Here is a 26,258-nt window from a genome sequence, read left to right on the forward strand (position 1 = left end):
GTAAATTAATATATTCATCGTATTATTAAAAAAAAAAATAATTGATCCCTATGAACGGGACATTTAAAGGGATAAGTCAACATCAAGTTACAAGTTTTGGGTACATTTTTTTGCACTACGTTGAACTTTTTATAAATTGAATGTCGAAGCAACTCGCAAGCTCTTGGGTTGTATAAAAGAGCCATTTTTTATTACTGTATTCTTTCTTTTTGATAAATTCGTTATATTTGCTATTTTCATTGCCAATTAGGTCTGCAATATTGACATGTCTTTACAACATTTTTTTAACATTTTGTGAGCACCCAACCACAAACAAAATTTTTCTGACCAGCATCGATTGGCAAATTTTGATTAATTATCTCTTCGTTTAGCGGAATTATTTCATTATGATTGGGAACATGAGAAGAAAACGGTTTTTCTTTAAAAAAAATCAAAATTTTGCAAACACTCATTATTATCAGGTTCACAATTGGCTACTCTGGAATGCAATGTGTTAAAATTATTTAAAAGCAGGGCTTTGAAAGCCCTTTGAAATTTATAAAATTAAGTTTGTAACAGACGGATTTTTTTAATAAATCGAACTTTGTTGTTGGCACAATCAACTTTTTCTATAAATTTTACAGTTTTTAAAATAAGTTTAGCTTTCCGCCACAGCTTATGGTGAGGAGAACTTGCCCTCACTGGACCTTTATAAATTTTGCCGTTTGGATTTTTTAATGAACTGACATTAATTTATCAAACAATATATTAAACACTTGACCGTAATTTGAAGCTTACTTATTGAGAAGGCACCTAGCTTTTTCCGCCTATTTTTCCCTCTCTTTCCGTTGTACGTATGCTATCTCTCTCGCACACCTCCCCACCAGGTGGCGGGGCGCACGATAATGTGCGGGCGCTGGATATTTTTCATTGGCGTCTAGCTTCCGCCGCGAGAAGGTTGTCTACAAGACTACAACCTTAGTGCTATTAAGTAGTAAGTATTGCTTAAAGCAAGTGCTAAAAGTGCTAAAAAGTGTATCCCGTCGGATCGGTACAGTGAGTTATTTTTACATCTGTTCTAATAATATTTTACTTAAAAATGTTTAAAGTCAACGGTATAATCGTTGGACTTTATTTAAAATGCTGAGGTTTTTAATGAATCCTTCAGCAATAGTTTATTTTTCAATATGCTTAAATACTTAATAGCATGAATAAAGATATTTAAAATTAACGATACAACCGTTACATTTTACTTGAAATAGTAACTTTTCTTTTGAAATATTTCATTATGCAATATGTACTAATTAATATTTGAATTTTTAATACTGTGAGTAAAGCTATTTTAACGGTGTTACCGTTCGGCTTTACTCGAATCGTTAATATTACTTTTGTGATTATTTGATATTACTAGATATATCAAATACCCTCTCTTGTATATAGATATTTTTAATATTTTATTTCATTTTTAATAATGTGGTTTTATTACAAGGTTAGAAGTGAATTTTTCGTGGAAAAATTACAATTAATACTTAGTATGGATATGAGCCAACTCAAAGCTTTACAGGCATACAATCCATTGCTACGACTATATTACATTGTCGTTATCGCTAGGAACGGTTCGGAATTCCTATCATAGTTTATTACTAAAAATTATCGAACGAGATGAGTCAGCTCCAAGAAGTCACGACATGTCGGAACATGTTGTAATATTATTTTATAAATCGTACGGGAGTTACCGCTCAACTGAATAATGATGGAATTCGCTCATGTATAGTAGATACGTACCATGAATGTACCACACATTCAAAACTATCCGTAGTCTATACGTGTCCTTTTATGAGTATTATTCTGATCCGTTTTTATGTGAAAATAGACATATTACACACGGCTAATTTGATTGAAAATTACGTTTCCTATGTTTCAAATGATGCAACTTTTTTGTTAAAACGAGTAAGTACCAAAATTTTACAATTAAATTCTTTGGTTTACTGAACTTGTGCTGAAAGGGTTATCGTATAATAATTATCGAGATAACTTAATATAAATTAGATTAAGATACATTTATTTCAAAGGATTTACAATTCACTTCTAACGTTTTAGAATAATATTATAAACTTGTACACCTTGACAAAAAGTAAAAAAATGCGGGTGAGTGGAGATTATTTTGTGCAATTAAATATAACGTCCTACGACGGTATGGTTGCGTTCGTAAGGAATGTTAACGGATATAAAGCAACTAAATGTTACATCGATTGCATGAACAAAAATAAATATGAATCGAAGTTCATTTTAAAATTTAGTGAATTGATTTGAATTATGAATTTATTAAATAGTTAGTCCTTTTTTATATAAACATAATAATTAATTACCATTGTCAAATCAATTCTTATTAATTCATCCTGGACAGTTGTCGCTAACATTGGAAAATAAGTTAAAGGACCTTGTTAATTGCTATATTATTTAAATGATTATTTACTGCTAATTTTATATTAGCACTAAGGTGTATTCTACATAAATGTGGCCACTACTCCTCGCAGGGGTTAGCCAGGTCAAATCCACCCTCGCAGGGTGTCTCTTAAGCATTTTTTGGCAGGTCCTACTTATTTCTAGTTACAAACATCCCTCGCGCAGCTGTCGCTCGCAGGGAAATGGTGCAAATATATATCGGCCCTCGCGGGGCTTTGATTACAACTGTCCCTCACGGAAAAGATGGTGCAAATATATATCAGCCCTCGCGGGGCTTTGATTACAACCGTCCCTCACGGAGAAATGGTGCAAATATATATCAGCCCTCGCGGGGCTTTGATTACAACAGTACCTCACGGAGACATGGTGCAAATATATATCAGCCCTCGCGGGGCTTTGATAACAACCGTCCCCACAGGGAAATGGTGCAAATATAATATATCAGCCCTCGCGGGGCTTTGATGGCGATTGGTGCAAATATACAAAAGATTGATCATTAAAATGATCATAGATATTTGCTTTCGTCAACGAGGACCCACGAAAGAAGTTTTGGATATGACCGTATCGGATCTTCACTCTTCTAAGGTAGGTAGAAAAAGGTTTTGAAATCTACTTCACAGTGGGCAGTATAGTAATATGACCTAATAAATACAATAAAGGTTAGAGACGTCAAATAATGGGCGCATGAAATTGAAACTTCGTATCCTAAAAGTTTACGCTTCAGGAATCAGGAAACCACCATTGGTTTACCAATTATGGAAATTGGAATTGACAAATCGTATTTACCAATGCAAAGCCTATTCACAACAAAGGAAGGCGAGTCGGATAAAATATCATCTCGCAGATGATTTGTGGCGGTGATTTCGAGGATTGTCACCAAGCCTTGTGTCAACGGTATGTTTGGTATCGTAATTCAATGGCACTAGCCGACCAATTTTCATATAAAAACATCGGAAGAGATTTTTTAATCGCAAATCGATTGAATGTATCAAATGACGATTGATTACGTATAGTTGAACTCTCATAAGCCTATTTTTGTTGCCCGATCTTGTAGGCAGTTTATTTGACTCGTTTTTCAACCCATTTGACCTCATTATTGCACCCATGAGATTTTTCTTCAGGGCTCAAACAATAAATCGCTGAGGGATTAGGATAATCGTTTGTTAGACAAGTTTCTTGTCATCCCACCAGGATTATTATATTGTATAATAAAGTTATATACAACTATTAACGTAAAACGTTTAAGTACTCAACGAATGCTGAGAATACTGACTGTTGAGTTACATAGGATAGAGGATAAATAACGGAAAGTCAATCTTTCCAAACAAAAGCCTCTTATTATTAGATATTACTTGGAACCCCTACCCTTAACGAGAAAGCTCTGCCAAATGACTTCTCATTTCTTTGCTTTGAGGGGGGGGGGGGCAATAAATGAAATGCAGTACAGACTATACGGCTTTTAAAATATGGTAAGCGAACTAAACTTTGCTGGTTTAGTTCTTGCTATATCGCTATCCGTGCCTGCTTCTCGTGTTTACGGGTGAATTAAGTTTTTCAATAGTCATAAATGCATTGCTATACAGAGGATATACTGCATTTAAAACATGTAAGCGAACTAAACTTTGCTAGTTTAGTTCTTGCTATATCGCTGACCGTGGCTGCCTCGCGTGTTTACGGATGATTACTTTTAATGTCCTGTCTTCGCATCCACAGCTAACTGTCCTATACTGTCATAATCTTAACACAGATTCATTCGACATAGCTCCCCACGAGCTCAGTTCTTCATTTTTGCACTCGCACAACTGTGGACAACACAAGAGCAATGCCTCCATTGGTAGCAGTTACAATCAAGGGCTAGCAAGGTAGGCTAGCCATATTACGGATGTTGGAACAACCGACTATATTTAGGGCAATTTTCTTTGTCCAGTGTAACGTTTAGACTGTCGGCATTTAGCATTCCTACGGAACAAAGATGGGATCAGATCTGCATCCTTAATGAAGTTAATCGAAAGGAGATACTTTCAGACGAGTATAGTATTCAAAATCCACCATATTCCTGAACATAATAATGCATAGTTAAAGCTTCACGCGTCCTACGTACATTATTTGCTCGTAACTAAATCAGTATGTTATAGTAGGACGCGTGAGAGATTAAGCTTATAATCTCTCTTGCCATTATCCTGCAGCAGAATTCCTTGGCGATAATTTGTTCTCGTTAGAACGAGCGAGGTTGTTACGATAATATGAGAAATCCTGTCAGTTAGAGACCTGAACGACGCGATAGAGTACCGCTATTTCAGTAGTAGTAGCACCTAGAAGGGTGAAGGTATTCTGGAAAGCGGAACTGAAGGCCCGGTCAGCAGCACCAGCCACCTAATAGACAGTGTTCAGTGCTGCACCATTATAATCTGCCATATAATCTGCTAAAAAAAATGACTCTGACGGTATGAAAATGTGGAGTACATTTTCAAAATATCAGATGATATAGTTGGAATAAAAATCCTATTTGCCTCCGTCTACCCAAAAGACATACGGAGTAGCTAGTAGTAGTTGGTTGAATTAGAATAAGTACCTATAGTTAAAATCCTTTGTTACTGACTGGAAAAATTTGGCTCTTTTCCTATCTGACGTTCATATAGCTGTTGACTGCCTAGTGTTATGCACAAACACTATTATTATAAATAAGTCACGTTATGTAGTCCCGAGGCTTTCGGTATATAAGTTCTGATGTAAATCATAATTATACCTTAAAACCGAATTGATTAGAAGTAACGTACTTGGCTGTAGTAATTGCAGTTTTGGGACACAGATAAGCTCCTTATCATTTTAGTCTCTTGAGTTCAGTATATTTGTTTCCAGTACAGAGTTTATGACCTATCAGTTTTAAATAAATAATTCATGCATTGTACTGAAAGTACTAGCCATGTTTAGATTATGATTGGTGGCGTTGGCTCTAAACATTAATAGATACCGCGCGGTTTGGTTGGATGTTAAAAATCTGTATTATAATTAAAACCGTTTACCTGTTTTGATATTTTATTGCCTTATAAAAGGGGTGACCTTTTAAATTTATTTCTGACCCCAAAAGTAAGGACCAAGGTCTCTTCTTGTCTGCTTGTAGCAGGTTGGGTTAAAACTGTGTGAATTGAGACAGGTGGTAATTCTATGTTAAGATGATTCAATTGTGCTTCTGCAGAGTTCTAATTGAATAGATAAAGGTTTGAGTTTGAGGTATTTTTTGCCTCGTCGGGATCAGCTGTTGCTTCATTTTGTAAGTAACATCTAAATGCTTAATTGAAAGTCGTCACTGGCGCTTTCGCAGATTTACGCTAAAGATAGTGAAAATTGTAGTAACTTTAACTTTTCAAGCCCAAAAGGTTGACTAAGGTACACTTGAACCAATCTCATAAGTTCTAATACTTTTAATCATTATGATTAACTTTTTGGTTCTTATTTGATTAACTTTTCATCTGGGATTGTTAATATATTATATGTATAATATAAAAATTTGTGTGATTTATTGGTAGGTATACTATCTGCACACCTTACTCTTTCAAATAAAGAAATAAGTAATTACTTATGTATTCAAATTCACATTGGCGTCCATATATTGTACACCAGGTGGTTAACAAACAGGTCTCAATAAGTAAGCTTCAAATTACGGTCAAGTGTTTAATAGCTGTGTTTTACCTGAAAATAAAACACATATTAAATACTTACCTATATTTGAAGCTTACACTTAACGTCCACCTGTTGTGGATTTCGACTCAATGAAAAATATCCAGCGCCCGCACATTATCGTGCGCCCCGCCACCTGGTGGGGAGGTGTGCGAGAGAGATAGCATACGTACAACGGAAAGAGAGGGAAAAATAGGCGGAAAAAGCTAGGTGCCTTCTCAATAAGTAAGCTTCAAATATAGGTAAGTATTTAATATGTGTTTTATTTTCAGGTAAAACACAGCTATTAATCAGTTGTGTGATTGGAATTAAATCTCTGTGCTCCTCAGACAAGTCTGCTCTACCACACAAATGCTCAGTCACTACTGTGGCTAAATAGCTGTGTAGCCGATGTCACCCTCATTTTATTAATTTTTTCCGGATTTATATGTTCTTCCGTGATTTTATGTAATAACCTTAGCTCCCCATATGACTTATCGGCGGCAGTGTTGCCATATGGAGGAGGCGTGAAGTCTGTATTTTCATTCAAAAAATCCGTACAAAATCCGTAGGACTATTGTTGTTAAAATTCCGTATGAATTCCGTATAAAATGAAACGAATAATGTTTAATTATTTATACATATCTTTATTCATCAATTTCAACATATTTGAATGAACATTAAAATCAAAGCATGGCGATTCCCCTAAAAGTTGTTTTGTATCTAGCAAACAAATTTTTTAAATTTTATAAATACCTGAAAACAAGGTACAGCCCCCCTATACAAGTGGCTTTCTATTAGCGTAAAGTTTAATAGAATAGATTATGAATGAATGAGATTGACGTTTGATTACGACGACGATGACGATTGATTACGTCAATCTCATACATTCATAATCTATTCTATTAAACTTAACGCTAATAGAAAGCCACTTGTCTAACCCCACAGAATACAGATCCATCTAGAAGACTTCTTATTCCACTTGGGGTCATATAGATATCCTCCGGTTTAAAGTGTTTTGAACATATAACACTACTTGTATGAGGTTTCCAGTCATTATCACACCTATGATTTCTTACTACTACAATCCATCTTTTATTAATATACTAGCTTTCCACCCGCAGCTTCGCCCGCGCAGTCAAAGAAAAACCCGCATAGTTCCCGTTCCCGTGAGATTTCCGGGATAAAACCTATCCTATTTCCCGTGATAAAAAGTAGCCTTTGTCCTTTCTCGGGTATCAAAATATCTCTATACCAAATTTCATGCAAATTGGTTCAGTAGTTAAGGCGTGATTGAGTAACAGACAGACAGACAGAGTTACTTTCGCATTTATAATATTAGTATGGATTTTTTTCTAACTATACTAGATCATACGGATTTAATTATAAATAAATAATATTAATATACACCCTTAAATAAACTAGCACACTTTCCTTCATACTTTATTAATTCTTATGAATATTGTTATGCTGACCTTATATTATCTCAAAAATACGAAACAAAAACATACAAATCATACTTTTAGTGTACCTACTTATGATAACTGATTTCGTCATTTGTGTCGCCTCTTTTATTTCCGCACAAAAATGCACACGACATTTTTTATATAATAAAATCGTAAATAATGACGACGATACGACGTATTGCTTAGGGAAGCAAGCAATAAATAAGGGTTTTAACATTAGGGTATTATTTATTGCTAAGTTTAAATAATAGGGTATTATTTATTGTTGAGGGAAGCAAGTAATTAAAAAAAAAAACAAAAAATAAATTTCGTAAACATATTTAATTGCTTTTATCAACTCTTCAAAACTGTCTAAATGACTTTTTCGAATGTCAGTACGCCATAAATATTCTATTATCCAATCTTCAAAATTTCCTTTATAATTCACTTTGTGAAACCGTCGCTTCAGATTCCGCCACTGGCTCTCTTATGTGCTGGGTACACATCCTCAGCAATAAATGGATTGTCTGGTTTACTGTGATTCACTTTCTTATGAATATATCCATGAGTCGGCAGGGAATCGTATGCACGCCAACAGTCCGTGTGAATTATGGATCCCTCTGCGACATGTTTCTTGATCAGAGGGATCAGTACCTCTGCCGACCTTTCATTGTTGGGACACACTTCGAGTCCCAACTCATTAGTTTCGTCGTCGACCATACCCAGCACCCAGTGACCTTCGACTCGGCGACCTCTATTGTATTTTGTCCTCCCAAATTTACTTTCATCTATCTGCAATACTTTACCAGGTCCACCAATCTTTGGCCTTTCTTGCTGGTTCTCCATCTGGTGGACCACAATTGTCTCCCGGCAATAATTGTACCAGTCACAAATTGTTGCTTCGGAGACTGCTATGCCACGTGACCTGGGGCTGCGCTCAATCCTGGCTTGATAATAGTCATAGTCACGGGCATAGCAGTACATTAATTTGAAAACCACTGGGAGTGGCAGCTTAATATTTTCAAACAAATGATCCAACCGACCCTTTTGATGTCAATATAGTTTGATGTCAGTATAGCGATGATATCTGCAGTTCTTGGTTGCTGATACCAGGCCTCGATCTTCAGAAAATGCAATACACTGCTCTTCCGTTCCCAGCGCAGCTGTAACAATAAAAATAAAATATTACAAACATTTATATTAATAGTAATGTGGCCATGCGGCAGAGCTTTGTAGTACTCATGATATTTGACGGGTATTATCCCAGTCTCACATAGACTGATCAAATCTTTAAATTTGTCTTTGGAAATTAAAATCGACTGAGGATATGAAGTTTTAAGTGTAAATGCACGGTTTCTCGTTTCTTTTCGGGTAATTAAAGTCATGCATTCGTCACTTAAATCATATTTATAATGTATTTTATTTGGCTGGCTTTCTTGAATTATTACTTCCTTGATTTTGTTTCATGAGATTTTTGCGTTCACTGTATTTTTCGTCCAGTTTTTATTTTTAAGTAGCTCTTTAAAGTCATAAACCTGTTCCCTAGTAACATCTCTCACTTCATACGGTTTTTCATTTTTCGCCCATCTTATCAGAATACATTTTTTTTTTAAAAATACATTTTTTTTTATATGTAAAGAATACATTTTTTTTTCATTCCCAATATTATTATCATTATATACAGTGTGTCCAAAAGGGTAGTGACTATATTTTAAGGTCGGATTCTATTAACAATTTTATCGATAAAAACACCCCATATTGGGGGTGCTAACCTCACCCCCTCCAAGACAGCTGTTTAAAAAATTTTAGTCGAGTTTTTGCCTTTGTCTATTAAAGTACCCAAATTACGAGTTCTAGACATCCTACAGACCTGTTTTTTTTTACTTTTCAATAGGTAATTAGATATTCTACTAAAATTAATACTAAAATAATCGATATTGAATTGTTTCGAATCAGTAATTAAATGACAAAGTTATAAAAAATACATTTATTTTAATACAATTTTTGGTTTTCTTAAATTATTACAAAAACTAGCTGCTTGAGATATCATTTTTTTGTATTTTCTTAATAGATTTTGAGTTTATCTACAAAATAGTGTTTAAATTTCTCCTCTAAGTCAAGTATTTTAAAAGTTATTACAACTCGCATAGACCCTTTCGCAAGCGCTCAGAGCAGGTAGCTGACCTTATTCGTAGAAAAAAAGTTTCTTGTGTGAGTAGGTACACGATATACTCATAGTAGGTATCGTGTACTATGAGTAGGTACTGTTCAACTGTTGTGAATCAACAGTTGAACAGTTTGCTCAACTGTTTGATTCTCAACTGTTTGTTTAAAATCAAACAGTTGAGCATCTCTCAACTGTTTGATTTTAAATTCTGCGCACTTTACATTGTATAGACATTCATATTTTAAGTATTCTTGTACGAATTTTAAAGTATGTTGTTCCGTCCACTTAATTTTCGCTTTAAATTTGACACTGCACTGTCGATGGATTAAATGTTGTACAAGATCCACCATTTCGATTTAATGTAAATCGGACCATCATGATGCTTTGCAACATTTTAATAGAGAGTCTATTCCGCAACTTATTTTTGACAACATTATAGATAGAGAATACTCGTTCCACACTCGCGTTTGAAATTGGCACAGTGGCAAATGCTAAACCGAATTTTGAAATATTTTAAAACGTTTACTGCCAGCTGCGTCACAATCATCATAAACTTCAAAATAAAAATCTGCTGAAGAAGAGGTATTCGTCCATGTTTTATTACTTAATTGGTGCCACTCAGACTCGATGTCATTTTTCTTTCCATATATATGAGTTCGCTGAATGTGGTTCAATATTGGTTTTATATCAGTTTTGACTTGAGATGTAGCAACCCTTGGGTGCAAATCAGCAACCGTTTTCAACAGTGATAAATTATTCGGAAGCCTTTTCTGAATCTGCTCGGCCAGAGAACATAAAAAGTTCTTGCATCGTTCCTTGACATCCAACAGATCCTTTTCTTCAAGTTGTTGTGACATGGTATGAAAGTCAAAACCAAAATACATTGATGCTGTATGCATCAGATGTTCCCGGAAATTAAATTCTATCAGTTCAGAGTCCACCAATTTTTCCAACTGTGAAGGTATAACATGTCGTCTTAGCATATTTTTAAATAATTAATAATAATAAATTACATTAATGTAAACTATAAAAAATAACAAGAACTATTTAAAAAATTAAGAAACAATGATAAAGATTACATGAATATAAACTATAAAAAATAACAGAAAATATTTAAAATCATTTTAATTTACTCATATATATACGTATATCTTCCTGTATCTTGGTGAGTGATACAGCTAATTTTTCTATAGCAGCTGTATGCCTGTCCTCAACAGCCAATCGCTTGCTTTCCAATTCATAGGCCCAATGAGGCACTCTCTCATCTTGGCTTACTGAAATAACAAGAGCATAATAATTGACTTACATGTTCAGAATTAATTATTATACTCAGTAGTTTCTTTGAGTAACTAGAGCAACTAGCAGCTAGTAATAAGAGTTAAATTCATAGGGTATGTCTGATGTGGATAAAACAATTTTCAAACTTGGTTTTTATGCATTAGATCCAGAGATTATCCTGTTCAACCTTACAAATCAACAAACATTTTTAAAACATTAGTACAGAGGAAAAAAAAATATTTACTTCGCTTTTTGGTCTTCCTCTTTGGGGCTTTTTGGCAAATGGTCTGCTGCTACTCCTCTGAAATGCGACGAATAATATTAAAACCTATTTTTCATACTATAATTTGCAAACAAATAAAAATACCTACTTTCTTCCAATAATTCTTTATTATCATGCTTCACTGAATGTGTATCAGGATGTGAGGTGCCTGGAGGTATTTGTAATTCTAGAGGTGGACTGTCTTCCAACCATTCTATGTCCATTGAAGGTTCAAAAGATGTGGTTTGTGTGGTTGTGGATTGAGCAGTGGATGTTGTTGGCTGTGTTCCTAATTTCTCTATGACAACTTGGGAAGGGTTCCGTTCTTCTGCTGTTAACTGAAAAATTATTTTGCATTAGTCATCAATAAATATCATACAATATTCTTGTAGATATTAATGTTAATCCATACTTTACTAACACTATCATGTCATCATAAGCCTATTTCAGGAGCATATTTGCAGGAGCTCAGTTCTCTTTCATGAAAGCTAATAAATGAATAATCTAGTAAAAAAAATCATTTTCGATTTCAATACATTAAAAAAAATTGTCACAATTAATTAGATAAACTTGTTAATCAACTAACATCAAATGGTATGCGCACACCAGGTAATCCCTCCACCGCCACAGGTCCAATAAGATTTGATACCCTTTGCTCCAAGTCATTAAGCGGTACTAGCTTATTGGGTCCACCACCCGTTGCTGAAGCATTTCGTCTTGAGTCTGCTGCTTTAGTTTTTGTTTTAGCTTTGAACTCAATCCAGTACTAATTTTCAAAACAAATTTTTATGCATTAATTTAAAAACTCCAAAATAGTAAACTAAAATACAAGCAGTGCAAGCGCGAGGGCGTGGCCTGACACGCCGCGCTAGCTGCACCTATATTGCGGCCCCTAGAAGTATCCTCCAACGCAGTCAAACGTGATATAATCGTTTGTAGCTGTTGTTTGACACCCGGATCAGAAGAACGTCCACGTTTTCGAGATTTACTACCACCCTCTTTAGACATTACTATAAACTAACACAAGTTCAAAAGATTTTACTAAAATTTATTTTACAACAATTCCCGTAACAGTCTAGAAAACCAATACAGATGCGGGTGGTATCCCACTTCTGAAATTAGCCTTTTAGACGGTTATTTATTTTAAAGAAAATACTTTCAAAGAACAATCACAATTTTTAATATTAAATGTTAACAATTATAAGAAGCGGACAATGGTGACGTCTATCCGATCCGAGTATCGAATAACAAGAGAGCGAAGCCGAACGCGGTGCCTGACATCTGCCACCGTCCTCGCTAACTGGCCAGCAATCCCTTTTCCATCTTTCACCTCCATGAAGGCGGAATACGCCCCCTATTGCCTATTTCATTAGCTCTAGTATAAATAGCAGCATCAAGTGTTTACTACTTTGGAAAATAAAACTGTTTGTACTTTTTTTGCATTTTCATCATACAAGCTCCAATAATTTTTGACTTTTCTGCAATAGGATTTTAAATGGCCTGCCCCACATTCAATTATTCCTCGCAATCTGTAATAGCACCTTGAGTTGAAGGACCCTGTCATGACTTCTTTGGTCTTTAATTCTGATGAATATAAATCTCATCTTAATAAATTATTTTCTTCCCTTGCTGTCGTTTTGGATTTTCAATGAAGGTTCAAAAGATGTGGTTTGTGTGGTTGTGGATTGAGCAGTGGATGTTGATGGCTGTGTTCCTAATTTCTCTATGACAACTTGGGAAGGGTTCTGTTCTTCTGCTGTTAACTGAAAAATTATTTTGCATTAGTCATCAATAAATATCATACAATATTCTTGTAGATATCAATGTTAATCCATACTTTACTAACACTATCATGTCATCATAAGCCTATTTCAGGAGCATATTTGCAGGAGCTCAGTTCTCCTTCATGAAAGATAATTAATAAATGAATAATCTAGTAAAAAAAATCATTTTCGATTTCAATACATTAAAAAATTTGTCACAATTACTTAGATAAACTTGTTAATCAACTAACATCAAATGGTATGCGCACACCAGGTAATCCCTCCAACGCCACAGGTCCAATAAGATTTGATACCCTTTGCTCCAAGTCATTAAGCGGTACTAGCTTATTGGGTCCACCACCCGTTGCTGAAGCATTTCGTCTTGAGTCTGCTGCTTAAGTTTTTGTTTTAGCTTTGAACTCAATCCAGTACTAATTTTCAAAACAAATTTTTATGCATTAATTTAAAAACTCCAAAATAGTAAACTAAAATACAAGCAGTGCAAGCGCGAGGGCGTGGCCTGGCACGCCGCGCTAGCTGCACCTATATTGCGGCCCCTAGAAGTATCCTCCAACGCAGTTAAACGTGATACAATCGTTTGAAGCTGTTATTTGATACCCGGATCAGAAGAACGTCCACGTTTTCGAGATTTACTACCACCCTCTTTAGACATTATGAAAAACTAACACAAATTCAAAAGATTTCACTAAAATTTATTTTACAACAATTCCCGTAACAGTCTAGAAAACCAATACAGATGCGGGTGGGATCCCACTTCTGAAATTAGCCTTTTAGACGGTTATTTATTTTAAAGAAAATACTTTCAAAGAACAATCACAATTTTTAGCATTAATAATAATAATTTATTTATTAATAAAACATCATAGGTCCACTTGTTAGTAATTTCTTAATTACTATGTTAGTACATTACATTAATTATTTAAATATTATCATTTTACAATTTACCATTTATATGTCATTTTATTTTTATTGATATAGGATGTGTGTACTCGCTCGCAATGGTGCAAGTACACACAATCGTATCTGTCTGCGATCATTTTATCATTTTATTATTAAATGTTAACAATTATAAGAAGCGGACAATGGTGACGTCTATCCGATCCGTGTATCGAATAACAAGAGAGCGAAGCCGAACGCGGTGCCTGACATCTGCTACCGTCCTCGCTAACTGGCCAGCAATCCCTTTTCCACTTTTCACCTCCATGAAGGCCGAATACGCTCCCTATTGCCTATTCCACTAACTCTAGTATAAGGGTGAATTTCAACAAATGCCATTTTTCTTATCATATCGGTGAACTTTTTCATTTATATATATTTTTTATTTTTTTCATGTTTAATGTAATATTTAGGATACTAAATACTCCCTTATTGGTAACCATCAACGTATCTTTTAAGACTATGGAGAAAATTCAGTTTGAATTCTGGTTTCCACCGATGTGACAATCCGGCACCGATTATCTTTTCTGTACACCGATATGATAAATTTATTCACCGATGTGATATACATATACAGCGATATGATAATCTATCCACCTTTGAACATCAAAAAAGAAATAGTAGGCTTATACATTTTTGAAGGAGTGACTAAGAACTGAATACCTGAACTAAGGGTATTATTTTCTTAGAATAAAAAATAATGTTTTTTTTAATTATCATTGTGTTTATTTAAAAGAAGTATAAAAAACAAAAATTTCTTGTACGTTATTGTACAATACACATTTATTAATGTGGCGATCAAGCTAATTGTTTTGCCATGTGTAGGTACACTTAAAACATTGTGGCGTTCTAGGTTCAACAATACTAAGAATAGAAACTTTATATAAGAAAACTTTATATACCTAATTAATCAGCCTTTTAAGTTTAACCTTAATCATAACAACACTACAATAATCACAGCTTTAATTATCACTTAATTTAATATTTTTAAAATCTTTGTTCTCAGTGCGTAAGTATCATAGATTACATAGAGATCGCTTATATCTTACATCTAGCAAATAATCTTTACCCTTAAAAAAAAAACTTAAATTAAATCTGTCAGTATAATTTGGTTATTATGTTAATCAGCCTTTAAGTTCAACATAAATCACTACAGAACTTGAACCGTCTTCGTACTCCACTTTTATTAAATTGCACCATAATTAGACTTTTAAGTCATAGAAGACTATGTAGTATACCTATAGTTAATCACAGCACTTAATTACGTACTTTTATAATTATTATCTGTTACAACAATTAAACCTCTTTTTTTCAATTAAAACTAAAAACAATAAAAATAAAAATTTTAAAAACAAATCAGCCCAGATCAAAATAAGTCATCATCAGTGTCACTGCAACCAAATATATAATTAAATCTCTGTTTGATGTCAGGAGTTGGTTTACGTGGCTCATTTTTTTCTTTTTTAAAGTTAATTTTAGATTTTATTCTAAATATTTCCTCATCGGTGTCACTGTCTTCCACGGTAGGACTTGAAAATCTATTAGATGCTTTTACCGTATCCTCTTTATTTACGAATTGAGTTGATTCCTCTAAACCAACTAAAATGTTCGTGTCAATTTTCTCTAAAAATGAACAGGCAGGAGTACTTTGATCAAGATCTACATAGTTCAATAGCAAATTTTCAGACATTTTTGTCGAAGAGGATGATCTGGGTGCCGCATTTTCCGAGATTTTTAATGTATTTGATGGTGTAAAATACTTTGAATGTGATGGCTGTGGGAACAAAATTAATTTGTCAGTTAACTTTACTGGTCGCATTTTAGTGATATCTATTTTGGATTTAGTTCTGGATTTTTTATTACTCGAAGTAGAAAGTTGAGGTTTAGACTTAATTTCGTGTTCGGTTGACAAATTGTGGAAGTCTAGATGTTTGCCATGTGGACATTTAACAACATATTTCATACATTCATCTTCTATACAAGAAAGTCGACGTAAAACTATACGATTTTTAGCTTCTTTAGTCCAAATGACTTGTTTGACTTGCAATGTTCCACGAAATGTGTTCAAATTTGTAGGGAGAAGCCAGTCCTTTTCTTCAACTTCATATTCTTCTACAGTACTAATTTTCACGCCTTGGACAGCAGATTTTAAATAGTTTACAAAAGAGTCTATATTATTCATATCACCATCGTGTGCAACAAATCGATCCGCCGTTCGCTTCAGTAGCCCACCTACTCCATCTGGCGCACCTTTTCCATGACCACATTCACTATAGTTCCATATTATGTTAGTCAGAGAAGAGCAGTAAATACTGAGTTGGGACATAATATAAAAAATTTTCTTATTCCGATACTGGCCTGATGGAGAATCAGAAATAATAATAAGATTCTGAACAATTGGAGCTTCCTGTTTAATTTCTTCTAATATTGGAACAAGGTGAGCCCAAACGGCGGCAGCATCATGGCGCAGTGAAGAACTAATAGTGCAGAAACATTGAGTTGTTATATTCTCTTCCTTATTTTTATAGTAAATTACAGCAGTGTGTAATGTGAATTGTTGACGACTGCCACCAAAGTGCATAGATTGTATTTCGGACCCGTACTTGGAGCTATAGTTCTCACTAAAGTCAATGTGAACGACACAATCCTTTTCAGTCATGTTTTGTTTGTAGTGCTTAAAAGCTTGACTTTGATTTCGTATATTACTACAATGTGTTAAGAACGGTTTCAGATTGTTTTCAAATATTTTGATTAGTTGTAATGGTTTAACGGTTATTTTTACTTTTTCTACATTAACGGCTATTTTATCGACTCCATTTTTTTTGTAATTCTTTTTTATCTTCTTCCAATTCCAATAAATAACATCTTTGGAGTTATCAAATTCTTGATAATTTAAATGACGATTCTTACAGACAGGACATGTTCTTTGCAGGCATTCTACCTTAAAAATATCACAGCAAATACTACTTAGAATTTCAGTCGTGGTGTTTTCTTTTATGATACGATTTCTTTTTAAAGATGATATAACAAGATCCATGTTCTCATGTTTCTCACATAGGCATGTATTTCTCAAGTTTAATTTTGGCTGCGTGACCCAAAACGGCCTCATTCTTGTAAAAGTGACGTAACTGATTGGAGGGTAGCCCGAAGTCAAATACTTTTTGTGTAAATTTTTAATTGTGTCTTTCATCAGCCTTTTCTGTTTTTTTACTCCATTTTGTGTGACAGTATCCTTTTTACCTGGGCAAAGATTTGAATTTTCATCATCCTCAAAAAACTGAACAACAATCTTACGGATACGTTTTTGCAGGTCTATATTTTTTGGCTTCGTTGGGATTCGTCTCACTTCTAAATTACTCTGTTTTAATTTCTTAAATTCTTGATGTAGTCTCATGTATCTCTTTTTGTACATTAGTTTCTCTTTATTAGCCTTTGCCAATTGTTTTCTTAAATCGTGTATTTGCTGAGTTTTAACGTTTTGATATTTACGAAATTTCATTTTAATGTCTTGTTTGAATTTAACAGTATTAAAGGATGTGTCTAAGTTAGGACTATTTGGGCGTAATGTTGATTCTTCTGAATTTATAGAACTAATACTTGGCGTTCGTAAAGGAGATGCTATTGATAAATCTAGGGGACTGCTTGTACGTAAATAGTGGGAACTACTCGCTACTATGGCATCAATACGCAAATTAGGACTATTACATCGAACATTCTGTCGCAATAGCCGTGGGCTATGAGGTCCTATTAGATCTTGAGAAATACCGGGCTCATTATCTTGATTTTTCGGTAGCGATTCTGCGTCATTGGTCTCTGAAACACTTGTTGGGTTGTTGCGGGCACCATTTGCCTTATTTTTTTTCCGCTGATAATATGCACGGGCACTGATTCGGTTTTTCTTTTGTGCATTGCGACGTGCATGTGCAGTCATTTGGCTTCGGGTTAGGATAAGTCCAGCTGCCTTTCTTTTAGCTAAGCGTTCTCTGTCTTTTCTTAAATGCTGCTCGTTTAACACAGGATCACTTTTGATTTTAGCTTTTCTTATTCTTTCCATCAACCTCTTTCTCTCTTTTTTCTCCTCCTCGTTTAGTTTTGATTTCAGCATTCTTAAACAAAATTAATCTTAAACAAAATTACTCGAACGAATTGTGTGCGGCACGAGCTGCACACAAGTTAATATTTATGAAAGTTAAAAAATATAATATGTGTATATGTATGTATATAATGTATGGTTGTAGGTATGCTCCATTGTTTTTTTGTTTACTTTAATGAAATGACACTATGTCTACCAATATGATAAAATTACACCGAGGTGATAATATGATCTACCGATGTGATAAAACAATCCACCGATGTGACAAAACTATGCGTCGATCATGAATCAAAACACCGATATGATATTTAAGACACCGATTGATTTTTCTTATCACATCGGTGTAAATTATCACATCGGTGGTAAAAAAGACCACCGATTACAGCGATATGAGAACAGCGACGTGAGAAATTATCGACTTTTTTGAAAATTATGAAAAATGTATAATATTTAGGCTAAATTCAAGTACCTATAATGATGCTAATTTACTTACTATGTCTGTTAGAACCAAACAATCGTAATAAAACTTCACATTACACTAGAAAAATGCAACCACCGATAATATAAAATAATTGCTTGGAAGTAACTGAAATGTCGTACTTACGTAATTGGCGGGAATATGCAGCGATTTGACACACGTCCGTCCTGACTGCGCACTAGCACACACTAACGAGGGAAATAAAATTGGGGTGGGGACACTGTCGGACTCATCGATGCAAAGTTAGGTTTAAATTACTTTTGTGCAGCGATATGACAAAATTTTGCGAGACAAGTACATTTATGCCTCTCAGTAATAAATATTATGAATTACGTAATAAAATATGCTACATATTAATAATAAAACTAATATTCTATGAAATAGAATAAGTTCTATTCTTAAGTTACTTATTTTTATAACGATATAAGCGTTTTTGCTTGTAAAAAAAGTAGAGGGACAGCACCGATGTGACAAAAATAGAGGTTTATGTATTTATTTCTACCTTTGTAAATAGACTTAGACAAATAATATTTTATGCCACAACCCAATAAATACCTAATGAATACAAAAAAAAATAGTACAGAACAATATTCCTTTTTTCAAATACTAATTTCAATGAAGACAAAAAAAAAAGTCGTTTGGGAAATTCACCCATAAATAGCAGCATCAAGTGTTAACTACTTTGGAAAATAAAACTGTTTGTACTTTTTTTGCATTTTCATCATACAAGCTCCAATAATTTTTGCCTTTTCTGCAATAGGATTTTAAATGGCCTGCCCCACATTCAATTATTCCTCGCAATCTTTAATAGCACCTTGAGTTGAAGGACCCTGTCATGACTTCTTTGGTCTATAATTCTGATGAATATAAATCTCATCTAAATAAATTATTATCTTCCCTTGCTGTCGTTTTGAAATAATTGCCTTCAAGTACCTATGTCGCTATGCTTTCTTCGAGTACAGAACATTGGTTTTTGTTCTGTGTGAAAACAAACCCATTTGATAATAATATCTGGCGTAATGTTTCTCTGCAGACATTAAAGCCGATGCTTTCCCTCAAGTCTATCAAAAGGCTTCTTTGTGTGGGCACTTGCTTCTTTACAAATTACAATATAATATTAATTGATTTTGTTTCTAATCGATTGAATATTGAAACTGTCCAAGTTTGATACTGTTGTTTTATGAGGGCGCTTTTTACCAGGGGTGCTGAAAACCCCTTGGTTTCCTTTCCCTTCAATATGAATTATTTTCAGTGTTGAAAAACTAATATCTGGAAATTAATAAATTTTAATCATTAAATGTTTTCTAATTGAAAACAATTTTAGTTTACTAATTTGAAAAAATGTTCTTGAATAAATAGGTACCAGTCATTGAAGAAATTTTGTCAAAATATTTATTCTGCGAGAGACATCTTCCTGCAGTAGATCTTTTACTTTCTTATGGGTAGAGCACATCTTGAACTCTTTTCTGTATTTTTTTTATTCCTTATTAACATACTTCAACATACATTATATAAAGAACAATGGCCAAATTTGTATAGGAGCTCGGATCGGATGTTCGTCTATTCATATTTATAGTGGTTACAAATTCAATTAAGTTATTATTTAATGGGAATCGTTCCCTAATCACATTTATGATGTGCTCAGCATCATTCCTATTTTTTAACCGAACACCGAATTTATTTAAAAGGCTTGCAGCTATGGAAAACATTTGCATCATATGTGGAACTGTTTTATTAAAAAAATCTTGCCGGAATATTTTAAAGTCTCGTTTAAAGTACCCGTTAACGACTTCTACCACCCAACGGCATATGGTCACACATCGACTCCTGTTAGCTTGCTCGGTGGTGAGCTGATGCTCACCTTCAAGCAAGGATTCCGGCATATACCGGGTGTCAATCAATGAATCAATGGCGCGGGTCGATGACCACAGATTTTATAACTTGTCGATGACAAATGACGTTCCGTTGTACGTAATTCAGCTTACTATGAACCTACATCATTATTTTTATGACAATAATTCAGTGCATAATAAATATAGTAGTTGATTTGATGCCTACAAACTAATTGGATTGAATTACAATTAACAACTATTCAGAAAAACGGAAATAATTATAGTCTTTCAATATTGAGTCAATTTATACGCGAAATGAATCGTCTTTAGGTGCGTTCTGAAACTATTATTTTGAATAATTTCGAAACATTTACAAAAACAAACGGATATCTTTTTTTTGTGGCTACTTAGAGAGGTATTTCTTGTGTTTTTTAAGACCTTAAAAAATAGGGGTATTTTTCATATATATGGCATATTGGGACGCCATCGTTTCGTCATCTGGTACGATTAGGTCAACCTCCTTTTGTAGTGTTCAATATTCTCAATCTTATGAACAGTTTTTTTAAGTAAACTTGGGTAATATAAAACTGATTATGTTTAATTCGTTGTAAATTAATTCAGCCACTTAACAGTTTATGTGTTCTCTCTTATAGCAGCAACGAAAAATGTTATCAATTTTCACGTGTTGTCAAATGTTAACAAAATCATCTGGTGGTATAATTGGTATAGTTCAATTCAAGCAGCCGAATAATGCGCAATTAGTACGTGGCATTTTTAAAATGATCGCCGAAATCAACTTATCTACAAGCACGTGTTCAAATTAAACTGAAATAATATATTTCACCAAAATTTTAAAACATAAATACATAAAAGATAGATATTATAATTATTATTGTATTTTTATCGATACGTGACGTCACTACTTTGTCAAGCACTAAGCCTGTCAAACTATTTTCTTTTTCATCCTAAAACAAAAAGGTGGAGGTTCTATGCGCGTATAATAATAATTTTAATTTATTTTTGCATATTTTGTGTTTTTTAATTTAATTCAATTTTATATCTTTTTAAAAATAATTTTGTAGGTATACCTACATACAAGTATTGTAAATTCTGGTTTAAAATAATTTGTGTGATTAATAAAAAGAATATGGGTACGAAAATGGATCAATAGAAGAGAAAAACTAGGAGCTACTAATTGTCTTCTGAAGGAATTAGCATTGGAAGATCTCAAAGAATACTTCGATAGTTTGAGAATGTCCGAAAGTTGTGTAAATTTTCTGTTAAATAAAATACATTCTCAAATTCAGCGTAAAGATACCCTTTTAGAAGTGCGATTCCTGCAATTTCAAAATTACAAGCAGTTCTATACTTCCTCGCTACTGGGTGTAGTTTAAGGACACTCACACATATATTTAGACTCGGAAAATCTACTATTTCCGAATTCATCATCGAAGTTTGTGCAGCAATCTATGAATCATTAACGGAATTTATCAAGGTAAGATTAAATAACAGTAACAGATTTATTATGAAACGTTTATTTATTAACATTAGCGTTCTACATTAGGGTTGTTGAGGATTCCTCTTCCGCTTCCTCATAATGCGGAAGTTCCGCAATATTTTGGGTTCCTCAACCGTTACCGCATCCTCAAAAAAAAAAAAAAAATTCCTCTTCCGCTATCGCTTCCTCAAAATTGTGAGGAAATTTATGAGGATGCCGTATCTACGGCAAGTGGTAACGCACTCGCTACGCGCAGTAATGCCAGGCCGATTCGATAATCTAATATCTAATATCACTACATAGTATAAAACAAAGTCGCTTTCCCTGTCCCTATGTCCCTATGTCCCTATGTCCCTTTGTACGCTTAAATCTTTGAAACTACGCAATGGATTTTGATGCGGTTTTTTTTAATAGATAGAGTGATTCAAGAGGAAGGTTTATATGTATAATAAGATCCATTAAGTAGTGGAGAAGTACTGTTATTTTTGAGGTTTCTAATGTGATGTCGTAAAAAATTACATTTATTCCGCTTACATTGCAAACGCGAGTTTTATCAAAATAATGTACTAAGTATTATACACATTGAAAAGGTCTACAGAAAAGTCCGCGATGGTATATGTCTATCTCTTATGGATAACCCACAATAACTTTTTTTTGTCATTTACTTTTTACGACAAATAATGGCTAATTTTCGAAGCGATTTTAACCAATACAGCATTAATCCTTAACCAATTAAATACCATGGATACATTGTTCATTTAATATAGATCTATATGGCCCTTTACACCGTATGATTTAAGTGAATATTTTCGAAGATATTACAGATTTAAAAATTGCGGGACGTAGCGTTTGCGGCCGCCCGGCTATGTAGGTATTTTATACCCGTGCGATGCCGGAGCGGGCCGCTATATTTTTATACCTATACAACGTTCACAATTTTTCTGTAGTGTATTTAGTATCAGCATTTCACCCGTGCGAAGCCGGGGCGGGTCGCTAGTATATTATAAAGGCGAAAGTTTGTAAGGATGTATGCATGTATGGATGTTTGTTACTCTTTCACGTAAAAACTACTGAACCGATTACAATGAAATTTAGCACACATATAGAGGGTAACTTGGATTAACACATAGGATAGTTTTTATCCCGGAAATCCCACGGGAACGGGAACTATGCGGGTTTTCCTTTGCAAACGCGGGCGAAGCCGCGGGCAGAAATCTAGTAGTTTATAATAATTTAAATTTGAGATTTCATCCCACTTCTCTCCAAAATGTGTGATTAATAGTTTCTTCACATCATTTAATTTTTCTTGTTTAACATCAACGTATAATTTAATTATATCTGGGTTTATAGCAGAAACCTTCTTTTTTCATTTGCAGATATTTTGATACTTATTTAAAGTATTTTGGTAAGACTCTTCCGCTCGAATATACACATTTTGCTTGTCACGAGTCCTTTTAAGAAAAAAATCTTTTCGATTTTTTCATTGAAAAGTGCATATGGCCCCAAGCAAAAAGTCTGTAATCGGAAAATGCAAATTTTACAGGAGAAATGTTTTACTGTTTTTTGTGAATATCTTTGCAACGCGTGGGAATATTTAAAACATTGATATCAATCAAACCTAATTTATTGTAAACTAGCTTAATTTCCGCCCGCGGCTTTGCCCGCATTTTCACAGATAAACCCGCATAGTTCCCGTTCCCGTGGGATTTCCGGGATAAAACCTATCCTATGTGTTAATCCAAGTTACCCTCTATATGTGTGCTAAAATTCATTGTAATCGGTTCAATAGTTTTTGCGTGAAAGAGTAACAAACATCCATACTTACAAACTTTCACATTTATAATATTTATAGGATTGTAATTCTTATATAAGTATGAAATTATGTTTAATCACAAGCTAGTAATCTGTGAAAATACATATTACAGGAAATGTTATAAGGTGAAACTTTACGGTATTAACACTTACGGAAAATTTTGCAGTAAAATTATAATAAACTACAATTTGTAACACTGTTGTTGTGCTTTAATACTACTAAAGTCAATATTTATAATGTGAACCTTGAAAAGAACCTTGCAAATTAGTCACTCTAGAGCAGTGGTTCTTAACCTTTTAGTCATGAGGGACCATTTTACCAAATGTTTCTATGGCCGGGGACCACCCAGTTGGTTTACCTAACTAAAATGACCTAAATTAAGGGTTGTTTGATAAAGAAAACAAGCACAATTTTATAATTAGCACTCATTTATTTATTATTTGGCAAAAATATAAAAGTTACAGATTTTAATTTAATGTGATTTTTGTGCCTGCATACTCTTTACTAACTTCGGAATTCTCGGTTCAGTACTACTCAAAGCTAAACGCATATCGGCAGTGGCATCCAACCGATTTCGATGCTTGTTTTTAATAATCAGAAGCGTCGAAAACCCCTGCTCGCATAGATACGTCGATGAAAATAATGTTAGGTAACGTATAGCAATGTCTCGAAGCTTTGGAAAAGAAATTGCTTTTTGGCTCCAATAATCTTCAAGATTTATTCCTGATTCGAATGTATCTTTTAAGTTCGTGTCGTGTTGCATTTCAATCACTTCTTCTTGAATTTCATCAGAAACTTCAGAAACGTTGACAATGAAAGGATTCCGGATCAATTTCTGAATACTTTTGTCCTCGCAGTCAGGAAAATAGCGATTGAATTCACTTTTTAAATTAGTCAAATGGAGCATCACGTTCTTCTGAATTTCTTCTTTAATATCTGCACCTTGTCCGTCAATAATTTGGTTGAGCGTATCAAATGCAGAAAAGTTTTTTCTTTCGATCTTATTGATCCATCGCTCGATTTTAGCAATAAACGCCCTGATTTTATCTTCATATGCTCTCTAGAGTCTAGAGAGTGCTACATAAGCCTGCCCACAAGAGAACGTTGATGACCCAATATCAATGAGAGCATTATTTAAACTAAGTCCTTGGCTTTTGTGTATGGTGATAGCATACGCGACACAGATTGGAAACTGTTCACGATGAACGAATGCTCTATTGATAATTTCAAATTTTGATTTTACAGGTGCGAGTTCATGTCTAAGACCGTTATTAAAAATTATAACAACTCTTCTCGCTTTATTCTTGACAATTTTTTTTATTTTTAGCTACTGTGTGGACGTAAGAGGCAGGAGACGTTCGCAACACTTCTATTCATTCATATTTATATGATCTGATCTGAAGTATATGTCTCAATATATGACGATTAATTTTTTTTTTTAACAAGGAGTACCTATACATATATACAGGGTTACTTGTAAAACACCGGCAACCTTGCAGGACAAGATAGCTAACATCATAAGTAACAACATTTGTTCTACGCAGATTACGGTGTTATTGCGGTAATTTATGATAGATACAGCAACGGTATTGCTAAATTACGTTATTTTTAGAGAGAAAAATATTATAAAACATGTAGCGGTAGCACCAATACCAATATTTTTTACCAATTTATTGAACGCAATATAACAAGGTTTGTAAGAAAACAAATAGAATATTAATAATATATATAAAGTTTATTGATTTAAAAACAAAATATTACCTTCTTTAATCAGTTTGGAAAAAATTATACCTACACAAAATAATTACATGAAAATATGTATACAAAAGTACTCAAAGAACAAAAAATCTATATCAAGATACAAGAAAATAAATAAATAAAACAACACGTTTATTTTCTACTTCAGATGTGCTTTCAATCGGGGCTTCAGTACAGTCTGTCGTCCAATTTCGCCATTGCTGGCTTAGTTAATGTTAGGCAGGTGGATTCACAGTCGCTGGATATCTCTTGCGTGGTGATGAGGTTTGCAATAGAGTCGGTTGAACTTTTTGTATGATGGTTTAGGCCCTAAAGGCCTTAGGTTTCTATGTGAAGAGACCCTAAACTTTAGGGTCTCTTCACATAAAAACCGATTGCTCCACTACGTGCATTCAGCCTCTATGTACACATAAAATAGGGAGGTATGATGATATGATTTGTACGATTAGGCAAGACGGATAGTTTGTAAAGGTTGTAAGTGTGAGGAGTTATAATGGGGAATCTTAATATAATTACTATCCTATTTTTACTAAAGTATGATCCAGTGCTAATTATACCATAGTATTCGCGGAGATCTATATTAATAACTAGCGGTCCGCCCCGGCTTCGCCCGTGGTACATAATATTTACGTTTTCTCTACATAAGAACCATCCTTGTACTTCAAGGAATATAATAAAAAAAGAATTATCGAAATCGGTTCAGCCGTTCTCGAGTTATGCGCTTACCAACACATTTTGCGATTCATTTTTATATATAAGAAGAAGATTTGTTCTGAATCGTAAAAAGAACGTAAAGTAACTAACATACTACG

General features: G+C 34.0%; 1 protein-coding gene, 1 long non-coding RNA gene and 1 pseudogene across 2 annotated transcripts; all 3 read right to left on the reverse strand.

Annotated features, from left to right (window-relative positions):
• Positions 1-7,881: 7,881 nt before the first annotated feature.
• Positions 7,882-9,157, reverse strand: LOC149475116 (uncharacterized). The gene has a single exon (XM_089713933.1). It carries the CDS (start codon positions 8,529-8,531, stop codon positions 8,013-8,015), a length of 519 nt encoding a protein of 172 aa, XP_089570059.1. The 5' UTR covers positions 8,532-9,157; the 3' UTR covers positions 7,882-8,012.
• Positions 9,158-9,999: 842 nt separating this feature from the next.
• Positions 10,000-11,357, reverse strand: LOC149475117 (uncharacterized). The gene is made up of 3 exons (XR_016318139.1): positions 11,237-11,357; positions 10,848-10,988; positions 10,000-10,667 (listed from the first exon to the last, which is right to left on the reverse strand). It is a non-coding gene; the product is annotated as an uncharacterized LOC149475117 (long non-coding RNA).
• A 2,930-nt stretch (positions 11,358-14,287) lies between these two features.
• On the reverse strand, positions 14,288-19,195 carry LOC149475118 (uncharacterized; annotated as a pseudogene).
• Between the last annotated feature and the right edge of the window lie 7,063 nt (positions 19,196-26,258).

Source organism: Colias philodice, chromosome 31, assembly GCF_061535455.1.
Source record: "Colias philodice isolate Cphi_HAF_F1 chromosome 31, ilColPhil1 Martin Lab GWU primary, whole genome shotgun sequence".
NCBI lineage: Eukaryota > Metazoa > Arthropoda > Insecta > Lepidoptera > Pieridae > Colias > Colias philodice.

Coding starts and splice junctions, on each gene's coding strand:
- LOC149475116 (XM_089713933.1), bottom strand. CDS start 8,531: ATGTACTGCTATGCCCGTGACTATGACTATTATCAAGCCAGGATTGAG.